Source organism: Trachemys scripta, chromosome 9 (genome assembly GCF_013100865.1).
Source record: "Trachemys scripta elegans isolate TJP31775 chromosome 9, CAS_Tse_1.0, whole genome shotgun sequence".
Taxonomy (NCBI): Eukaryota; Metazoa; Chordata; order Testudines; family Emydidae; genus Trachemys; species Trachemys scripta.
Genome location: NC_048306.1, coordinates 18,366,992 through 18,378,120, shown reverse-complemented (window position 1 = coordinate 18,378,120; position 11,129 = coordinate 18,366,992). Strand labels below are relative to the sequence as shown.

Sequence of the window (11,129 nt, the reverse complement as noted above, 5' to 3'; positions counted from 1 at the left end):
GATGTCTTTTCATACCTCACTCTTTCTCTCAGATCATTTGTCAAGGGTTTGCTGATCTCTTCTTATTAGTTAAAGGGGCTACAACAAGACGAACAAGAATGTTTGACCAAGCATGTAATGTCATGAGTCATGGGTTTAATTTAATTCCAACAGATTTTCAGTATGACCTTGAAACCTTCTAACACAATAAACCAGACCAGGCCATGAGTATCAGAAAAGGATGCCTGGCAAATCCTAACAAACAATAACTTAATCAGTCCAGCAACGATCTGCGCTCTGTGTGTGTGGAAAGCCTGCACCAGAGCCAGCTTGGTTTATATTTCTATCGCTAATAAACTGAGCAGAACTAAAAGCTTTGCCTTACGGGGAAGCCCTACACAATTTGTTAGAAAATGGGAACCTTGCTACGGTTTTTAATTTTCAAATCATCCTATAGAATTTATTAGTGAAGTCTAGTGCTGTGATAGAATTCTATACGATTACAACCCCCATAGACCGGATCTCATTCTCTACTAAATCTAAGTGTATCGAGTAATTTCTATAGACATTTAATAGGTTTCTATTAAACTTTGACCATTGCCAGTTGCTGCCTAAAGATAGGCAGAATGTTTTTTTTTTTTTCTTTTTCTGGAAATGAAGTATCTGGCATTTAAAGCTGAACCATCCTGTCCTGTGGCTCACCGTCCCCTGCAAGCTTGGGAATGGGCAGGGGGGGGGGAACTAGTCCCAGGATCTGGGCGAGCGGCCCCTTTAAGCTCAGGGTGAAGTTTGCTTGAGTTGAGAGGATCTTTTGAAGCTCCCTTGCTCAGAGGGAGGGAGGGGAGAGGCTCTTAAGATCCCGGCCCTGGAAAGAGCTCGTTTTCCTAACGCACTGACTTTCCTGCCTCCCTTAGACAGCCCCGCCCCCCACCCCCCAAATCAAACAAACTCCACCCCAAACTTTTGTCAATCACCACTTGTGTGCCAGGCAGAAGCGAGGGGGGCGCAAAGAAAGGCGAGGGTGGGGAGGGAAGGCGGATCTCCGGGGCTCTGGCTACACTCCTGCTCCTGCAGGCAGCAGCCCCGCTGCCGGTGTATCCCGGCGGCTCTGCGGGGGTTGCAGGGCAGGAATCACTTAAGAGCATCCTCCGAGGCGCTGGAGCCACCTCTAGCTCACCGGCCTCCCGGCTTTCGGCCCTTCACAGAGCAGCTGCAAGAGGAAGGAAAGTAGGTGGCAGCGGCCCCTCCTCTCTCTTCCCCCTCAGCAGGGCAGCATCAGACCCGGGGCAGCTCTTCCCCTGGACTCTCCATCAGCGCCTGGCTTGACCTCCCCGCCCCGGCTCCTTTGGGGGGCGGGGGTTATAGGACCCAGCAAGCCCCATCGTCAAGGCTCCTGGAGTGAAGGCAGAGCCTGAATCCCAAGCGGGCTTTGCCGGGGGCCCCGATGGCTCCGGGACTGTTACTGAGTCGCGGGGGGTGAGATCCCTGCCTCTCCGCCCCCTCCAGCCCGACCAAAGCCCCTCGCCTATTTCCAGGGGGAGCCACTTGAGTCTCCGGCGGCTGCTGCTGAAACGGACCAGCCCGCCAGCTTCTGCCTTCTCAGCAGGTTTGTTCCCGTCTCTTGCCTCTGCCCGTAGCCAGACAGGGACCAAGGGGGGGGGGGGGTTAGGCGGCCGCAGGAGAATGGCTGGACCGAGAGTATCAGGGGGTAGCCGTGTTAGTCTGGATCTGTAAAAAGCGACAGAGCCCTGTGGCACCATATTGGAGCATAAGCTTTCGTGGGTGAATAGTCACTTCGTCACCCAGAGAGCAGGGAGCTGTGGCACAGACAGACACACCTAACAGGGCCCACTCAGAACCTGAGCCCCGTTTGCGATTCCCCCCCACCCGCTGCTGATGCTAGGACTGGCTCGCTTGCCACTTGGCCGGGGGCTAGCGCTCAGGTCTCCCGGAGGTGACATACCCTTCGCTTGCCCCCTTACCCCCTCCCCAGCACACAGGGCTGGCTTGTCCCTGTCCCTGAGCAGGGCTGGATGGGGGTCAGCGGCCAGGGGAGTCGGAAATGTCTCCTCTCTGCCCCAGGCGACCCCGCAAAAGTTAGTCCTTGAACTAAACTTTCATCCTGCTTATGGGTGGGGGCTGAGAACTCTGCAAACCGACACACAGTTCTCTATGTCCAGTCGCCTACAGGAGTACTATGGGCTTTAACCACTACAAGCCAATACTCTGGCCAGGGCTGCATCAAACTAGCTTTTCTTAAAATTGGCTGCCATTGTAAGAAAACAAGCCTAATGCAGTGCCTAGGAAATCTTTCCCCTCTACTGTACTTTGTCGATGAGAAAACAACAATGCATGTTCTGAGTGGTACATTTCTATGTTACAAAAGGACAGCAAGCCGTTCCATCTATGACTGACATTTCTTAAGCTAATTGCAATTTACATCTTGAGCTCACTAATCAGATTAAACTTCTAGGAGAAAGTTTATCTGAATATATTTGGTGTCTAGCTGCATGTAATAACACTGACCATGTCACAGATCTTTAAAAATTTATTCAGATTTTCTTTGAACATTCCTGCTTTGTTTCAATAATATAAAGTGTAGACCCAGGCTCTGTCATTTTTAGCTATTAAATGGGATTTATTGGAAATCAAAAGACATGAAAATAGGTCTTTGTTTTCTGCCTTATTTCAGTCTTAGGTAATGCTAATTAAAGATGGGGTTCTCACTGATGAATACCAATAACGGATAATAAAAATGTTAATTTTAATTGCAATTAAGTAGATCAGAATATTTCCAACTGAGGATATTGCTCAAAAATAAAGGAAATATGTTTATTGCTAAAAGTATCTGTATTTGGGTATATTATAACAAGTTTGAAATTAAAGAGATTAAAAATCCGTCTAATTTCCATTATTAATTCCTCTCTTTCATTGTACTATTTAACATTCCTTATTTCAAGCAAGATGGGGTTTAAAGAAATGACATTTTGAAATGGAAGGATTTCTGAGTTCTTTACAGTCTAGCTAACAATCAAAGTGCTCCCGAGACTCCAAGAGGAGTAATGTGCTCCATTTACAAATATTTTTTGCTCAAACAACCAGACAGCACCCAAAAAAAGTCAGAGTATTTTAAATGCCCACATTTTGCCAGTTCTAGAGATCTGAGGCATGCTACTGTTGCTATGAATACTGGCATGTTATACTGAGACTAAATTGCATTTTTTTCATTTTAAACAAGTTTTTTAAAAGTATTTGTCTTAGAAAACGTCCTGTGAGATCTGAACACCTTGAGGGAAAAAATGATGACAAACTTTTGTTTCTAAAATGAAATTTTATTTCTTGTTCCCAAGAAGAAATTTAAATTCTATTTTGCTATTGTGTAAAGAGCACCCTTTAAAAGTTACATTATGCTTTTGAATGTTCTCAGATGTATTTAAATTATTTAGAATGAGGCTATACAGTACCAGAGAGAGATCAATGATGAGTAGACAGAGTGGTTGTACTGTTTTGAATGGGGAGGGTTGATGGTCATGCTTCTGGTGTTGTTTTGAGGATTGAGAGTGGAAGAAATTATAGAATAAGAGAGACAAACATACATAATAAATCAAATCATCCATATTATCAGCCCCTTGTTACAGAATCCCAAGTCAGAAAGAATAGTTCTACCTGGAAGATGTTTAAAAAGTGGTATTGATCAGTACATGACTTAAAATGATTACTCTGTAGCTTGTATAAGCATTTTGTTTAGTGTCTTTAATGAGAATTTGAAAAACAGTATTTTAAGGTGAACTTGTGTTGTTTTTTCTCAGTGCTTCTCCATTCCTCTAAATTGTCCTTAATTTTTTAATTTACATGTATAGTAAATATTTCTGCTTTGAAAATGCGTCACTGAAACCTTGTGAAATCTGGGTCCAGTGTTCAATTTTTGATAAGTCATCTGGAGATAACTTATCTAAAGAGATCAAATGACTTGAGCATATTTTTAAAAGTTTATATCATTGTTTAAATTACCAGTAGTGAATTACTTTTCAAACTTTCATAAGGAAAACCAATACTGAGACTGTTTAAAAAAGCCCACATGAATAACACTGTAAATTATTCCCAACTGTCCTTTTAATGAGACAATAATTTTCTTTATTGTGGTTCACATGTTTATTAATTTATTGTTCCAGATTGGATTTTTTTTTTAAAAAAGACCCATGTTAATTACAATTTGATCAGTTTCCTCTTTTCACTCTAAGGAGACTGACGGTCTTGAAAATGTCAGACAAAAGGCAAATAGAATTTGCGCTCTGGCACCATGAATGCAGCTTTCAGGGCAAGGCGTACTTGATGACTATGCTCCATGCTAACAGGGTGTTGATATTAAAGATCTGCATGAATAAAGACTGGCATGTCATTTGCATATTGTACCTTCAGCATAAAACTGAAGAATGCAGGGGTTATTAAGACAGGTTTCAAGGTAACGGTAAGAGTTAACTCCTGAACAATCAATTTTATGGAGTCGCAAAATAAGAGGAGATGAGGGATGAATTGATTAGGGGTGAAATCCTGAACCTAGTGAAATAAATGGGAATGCACATTAAAGGGTTAACATATATTCAAGGTTCAGATTACTCTTACCATGGCAAAGGTAAGGCATTACAACCAACATTCATAGTTCCTTCTTTACGTACAAAAGATCTGATTCTGTCCATGGAAAAGCTTCTAAACAAACTATTTCTCTTGTGAAAGAGGGTTTTACGAATTCAGACTGCTTACACTTTGCAAGTTCTTTGCTTTGCAATCAGAGAAGGACTTCATAAGATGTAATACCCACTTTTCAGCTTTTATGAAAGGGAATGTGGTCCCTTTTCCAAAAATGAAGCAATTTAATCTCAAGCCTAAAATGTTTCCACTAAACAAAGCTCTGTACAGACCTTTTTTTGCTGTTGTTTTGTTTTGTCTTGTCTTGTTTTCTGGCAGCTTTTGATTTTTACATGTTGGTTGAAATCATATTGGAGACCTTCATCTTAAGTAGTCCCAGAGGATTTCAGTCTTAAGTCTTTTCACATTTTCTTCCCAGCAACTCAACATTCTGCCCTTTGAAGGATTTTTCTTTCCTTTTTGTTGGCAAAGATGAGGAAAAAATGGAGATTGGAGGACTTTCGATTTATCTTTTCCTGTGTGCTCTGGCTCCTTTTCATAGATGGAAGTAAATCGGAACAAATAAAACGTAAGTAAACTTCAAAAGAAAAATGCATCTATCGTATTAAACTAAATGTGGGGTTTCCTGTTGTCTATCAATTGTGCGTGTCAAATACAAATTTTATATGTCATAGAACTTTAACAACGGTTTTGCATTAAAATAAGCCTAATGCAGAAAAAATGTGTCTGCTTGTTTTCATTTAGTAAAATCAAATCAAAATAAATTGTGGTCTATTTCCCTAAAACCATACAGTTTTCATCACATCATAAAGAACATAACACATCAAGCTGCCAAATCTGTTTTACTTCAAATGTCCTGCATACAGAGTGTGCTTAATTGCATTTTAGTGACCTCTATAAACATCTGACAGATTATCTGGATTTTGTCCCATCCATAAGTCTATTGTGCTGAGGTTTTCAGCTAGTGTAAACCTCCTCCAAGGCAGACCTGTTGTGTTCCAAAAAACCTCATATGAACTGGATTAGAGATGAGTCTTTGAGAAAATTAAGGATCCAGGCACTGTCAAAAACTTGCGATATATTGAAAGGAATACACACAAGGCAAAGGAAATATTTCTAGCAGCCCTATGATCCATGGGAGATGTTAACACATTTCATAAAGAGTGAGTGACAGGAAGGAGTAATTAACAGCACACTCCAGTATCTATAGGAAGACTGTGATCTTGCTTGGAGACCCCTAGTGCCTTTCTCTACCGCATGTCCAGCTCTTTTGGCCTGTGCCTGAGCTCAGTGTTTGCACTTCAAGGAGTAGTCACAGGCAGAGTGTCAAATCTTTCAAACCCAGCTTCTTGTCCTAAGCAAGTGGATGCAGCAAAACATAAATTGAATCGGTCCAAAGAAGGCATTCTCTGCTCTCCTGAGCTTATTCACAAGAAAGAACTGTGCAAATTAGCCTTGCCCAGTCCAGAGGCTGCACAGGAAAATTCAGCAACTTCCAGTTGCAACTTCAACTCGTTCCTTTTTCAGACACTAAGCGTCATTCACCATGCAGCTGTCTGAAGTGAAAGCAGATCACTTTACACATGCTACCAGTAATCCCTGCATCTTGCTACCTGCTTTTAGCAGACTGAATGCTAAGGACATTCCACTCTCATTCTAACATTTGGGAGCCAAGTATTTGTGTGTTGTTACGAGATGTGTTTGTAAGAACGATGATAATTTATCATGAGGCTTGACATTACCATTTACCGAAGCAGCATCACATAAGTAGATGGCTAAATGATACCAGTTGTGTGTGCTGTTAGTTGCAAGTGGAAAAACTATACTTGTGAAATTAGAGGCCTTTGCTGAAAAATAGGCCCCTAAAATATCTTGCACACTGCTGCATAGATAAGATCAACACACTGTATCAAATAACATGCCATGCTCCTGTTTGATCTGGTTCTTAAACTATGGAACATGCCATATAAGTACAATGCACATTTCCTCATTCTGTCCTTCAACACTTCGGCTGTCCTGAGCAGAGACTGCTGCAATACCTTTGAGATGGGAACATTTTATTTACTATGAATTAGGCAGAGGGAACTAAGCACTTTCATTTGTGATTTACACAGGATTTGAACCCAAGTCTCTAGGATGTGAAAGACTAGTGAATCAACCCAGTCTGAAAGCTACCACATCAGAACCAGGGAGGTTTCTTGGCTAGAAACTGGTATCGAGTACAAAGGCATTAATTTTTTAATTGTGTTCTCAAAGAAAAGGAAAAAGTAGAATTCTTTACAAATTTCTTTGCACCTTAAACAAACTCAGCTACCTGGGGTTTACATGGAGTCCTAATTGAGATATCATAGCTACCACTGCTTTCCTGCACTGAAAGGGATTATTAATTCATAGCTCTTTCTATTCCATATTATTTTAACAGATTCAGAGACATACTGTGTCTTTCAAGATAAGAAGTACCGTGTAGGAGAAAGATGGCATCCCTATCTAGAACCCTATGGACTCGTTTATTGTGTTAACTGTCTTTGCTCAGAGGTAGGTCAATTCAGGTTTAGCTCTCGTGACTCCTTGCATGTCCTTAACCGAGTACAAGTCTTTACATTGAATTTACATGGCATTGTGGCCCAATCCTGCTCTCCTATAGTGTCCATCTCCCATTGGCTTCCACGGCAACTGCAGAGAGAAAAGGTATTCCACAGCTGGGATTCGCTGCCTCAACAGGGAAGGGCAATATTGGCAAAAATACATAGCTCATGCATGCCTTTTAGAGTGATGGAACAGGCAAGAGACTCCTTGACTATGCATCAGCCTTGCATATTCTTTGCATTGAACCTTGACTCATATCAACCCTGCATCCACATATGGTCCTCACCATTTTGGATGGAACATTAGACTGAGCTCAAGCTTGATTGTGTTGAGGTCTAAATGCAACACCCAACTCTCCAATAAAGCATTCCCACAGTAAAGAAATCTCTTCCCTCGGAGCACTGGGGGAATTAGGCTGGGATGCCACAACTTATAAAACTCCAGGAAAAGGCAGGGAGAATGAAGGAGGAGAAAAGAAGGGGTTGGAGAATAGGAAGAATTGGCTTTGACATGAAAGGATGAGCCCTTCTGGGCATGATTAGGCTCCTTTCAATTGGTGATTGATGTTTAGATACCACAGTGATAGATCCCGTAGCAATATGACAGATAGCTGGGTCGGGGGGTATATCAGAGGGCAGAATTTGTCCCTTAAAGTGCTTTATAGTCATTTTAAACACAAAACCCACCATGGTGCAGGGATTTGAATCACTACCATGTGACACTCCAGATGTTGTGTTTGGTCTGCTATCTTTAATGCTCAATAAATTCTTTTTGACCATTTATTCCCCTGCAAACATAAAACACTGGGCCCTGTGCAGCACTTATCCTAAAGAATCTGCTACTTCACTTTCATGCGCACATACAAACAGTAGCACACAAGCTTGGCAGTGGTGCATATCTTTTCCTTCTGCTGCTCAGAAACAAACCAAAAAGGGGAGAAAGTCTCTTTTTTAAAGTTATAGGGTTTGAGGACATGATCAGGCTCCCTTCAATTGGTGATTTATGTTTAGATACCACAGTGATAGACCCCTTGGCAACATGATAGCTTGGGGGGGAGGGCATATCGGAGGGCAGAATTTCTCCCTATTCAGAAAACCCACCATGGTTCAGGGATTTGAATCACTAACACATGTGACACTCCAGAGTTTTAAAGTTATGAGGATTTTCCATTCAGTGCTGACCCTCCATGAATGTTTAGAAGTCCTTCTGAATCAAGGAATGGTAAAATGCTCATTAAACTGCTTAAAGGGTGGTGCCCGATTGTGGGGGTTGGGGGAAATTAATTTGAGACGTTAGGTGTCTGAAGAGAAATCATCAATCAGTGATTTTTAGAAAGAAGTTAGACAAGCTGGAGGAAAAGGAAAGCATGTGGAATGCAAATTTTGTGTATGAGGAAGGCTTCATAGGTATTAAAGTTAAAGGAGAACTGCCATGTTCCAATGAAACCCATTCATCATAAGATTCATGTTGGGAAAATCCTGGTTCCACAAACACACATGGATTGAATGACAACAGAACTGGTGCAAAGGAATATAGGAGGGGTGGAAGTAGAATAGAAGACCATGTCCACTGTATGAAGGAAGCTATGCAGGATCTTTCATGAGGCTGTTACAACATTCCTGACATGGCTTAATAGAGGGTAGGTGCACCACCAAGCAGAGCCCAGAAGTGGCGCCCTGCACCTCAGTGGATCCGGGACTACCTGGATCCACCAGCCAATTCCTTCCTCCCCCTCTTTGCAGGGGTGCAAAAGTAGCTAGGGAGTGGAAGCATGGCCACTCTGCAGCCTGGATGGGAGGATTTCCTGTGGACATCCCCAGTGCTCATCCATTTACTCCAGTTTCGTGCTTGGACAAAGATTTAGCTCCAAGAAATGCCACCTGAATGTTGACCTATAGTGAAAAGGCTCTTATTTTAAGGGGGAAATTACAGCAGTAAGTTAGTAGTAATTGGTATTTCATGTGATTGCATGTTCCTGTTTAAAAGCAAAAGCTTTTTTTTTAGTAAGCAATTCTGATTATGATAAACAAGGAATAATAGAATTCAGCTCCCTCTCTCTTAGCTGTGCTTCCAGGTTCAAAATAAAGCAAGTACCTAAAGAGAACTCATTATCTCCCACAAGGCAGGGACAGGTAGAGTTAGAATTGCACAAAGACTGTTAGTTTCAGCTAAGTAAAGTGTTTAGAAAATACCAAATCATTATTCTATTCTGAAAAGTGAGACTATAAACAGGGCACTTTCTTACTCAATAGAGCTGCTCCCTGTGAGTGTTCAGAGTCACATCTGCAGCCATCAGTGACTAAAAGTTTACTGCTTTTTAAGCAATGCAGACAGGGCCGGCTCTAGGTTTTTGCCGCCCCAAGAAAAAAAAAATTGAGACACAAAGTTTTAGAGTCATTTTTCAGAATGGAATTGCACTTTATGTCAACGACAAGGATTGCTTGTGTACAGTGATGGGACTATATCAAGGCATTCTAATGCATGTTGGAGCCCAATCGAATGGAAACGATTGGCTGGACCAGTCTCATAGTATTCTGATGGCCCATGTGAAGTTGAAATGGATTTATTTCACACTACACCAGAAACTACAATCATTCACAAACATAGCATAGCATCAGTGTTCATGTTGAAGAGTCTTTCTTATTTACAAACATTAATAGCTTTCATAGCTAACTTAAGGGTATGAATTAGGGAGGGGAAGTGGAAATCTGAAATAGATAGTCTTTTCTGGTGTAACATGGATAGTCTTTTCTGATGTAACATAGATGGTTTATAGACTTTGGAGACTGAATATTCCCTGTGCTTTAATTATAAATCAAACCTAGATATGGTCAAACAGAATATTACATTAATTATGAATAATGAATCCTATTCCCAAATCCTGCTCATATTTCTTAGAAAAATAACTATTTACCAACTGGTTTTTTTTGCCTATTGGGGAATCAATACAATGAGAACAGAGGACAGAGGACTCTCTGCAGGTTTACTGAAAAAATTATAGACTCTATGATCTCTTTTGCTCTCAAATGAATCCTCAACAGGAGGTGCCTCAAAGACCTATCATCCATCATATATTCCTTAGCTTTGGAAAAGCAGTTTCTAAGTATAACTTGGCTCAAAAGACACTTGAATACACAAGTGAAAATTGTTGAGATCCCATTTCTAGATGCTCCCTTTTATTTGAAAGCATTTATGCTATTTTGTGGATTTAGTCCACATTCTAATTTCAGTTACTGCAGTGTAAATCTGGAATCAGTGGCGTTACCCCAGGCTTACACTGGTGTAACAGAGATCAGAATCTGGCCCATAACAACAGTCTTCACCATAATACCTAGATGCAGAATAGAGGGCACAATACCCAATTCATGCATTTAATTGTTGCATTCCTTCCCCAGAATGGGAACGTATTATGCAGCAGAATAAGATGTCCAAGCCTACACTGCCCTACCCCAGTGCATGTGCCACAGCTGTGCTGCCCACGATGCCCAGGTAATGAACGTTTGCAGAACCATAGTTTGCTCTTGAATGTACTCTATTATTCTGGGTTATAGGAAGCAGGAAACTGATGAAAAGCTTTCATGCAGAAAACCCCAGTATACACTCCTTTTATAATAGGAAGGAGACTTGTTCTCTGTTGTAATAAGCCCTAGTATTTCCTACAGTGGTTTCTTCTGGGATTTCTTTGTAATGCTTAGCATGACAGTGGTGCTAAGATTTATTTTTTAAAGTGGTCATTTACAGATTGTGCAGCATTACTGAGTAGTTGTTCCAAAACGCTATGACCAATGTGCAATTGTATAACATCACTGTACAATTGGAGTCCTACATCTCATATCCTAGTATAGCTTGTAATTAAGGACTGCTATAAATCACAGAAACAGAGCTGTTGAAGTTTATGACTATATAAATCTGATTAG

The 11,129-nt window shown here is 41.2% G+C and overlaps 1 protein-coding gene across 2 annotated transcripts in view; it reads left to right on the top strand.

Moving 5' to 3' along the window:
• Window positions 1–992: 992 nt before the first annotated feature.
• Window positions 993–11,129, top strand: part of CHRDL1 (chordin like 1) — a 56,867-nt gene continuing 46,730 nt past the window's right edge. For both annotated transcript variants that reach the window (XM_034781871.1, XM_034781870.1), the window contains exons 1-4: window positions 993–1,585; window positions 5,045–5,194; window positions 7,049–7,161; window positions 10,608–10,701. In XM_034781871.1, the coding sequence (XP_034637762.1) occupies window positions 5,098–5,194; window positions 7,049–7,161; window positions 10,608–10,701 (304 nt within the window). In that variant the 5' untranslated portion in view covers window positions 993–1,585; window positions 5,045–5,097. The remainder of the gene's footprint in view (window positions 1,586–5,044; window positions 5,195–7,048; window positions 7,162–10,607; window positions 10,702–11,129) is intronic.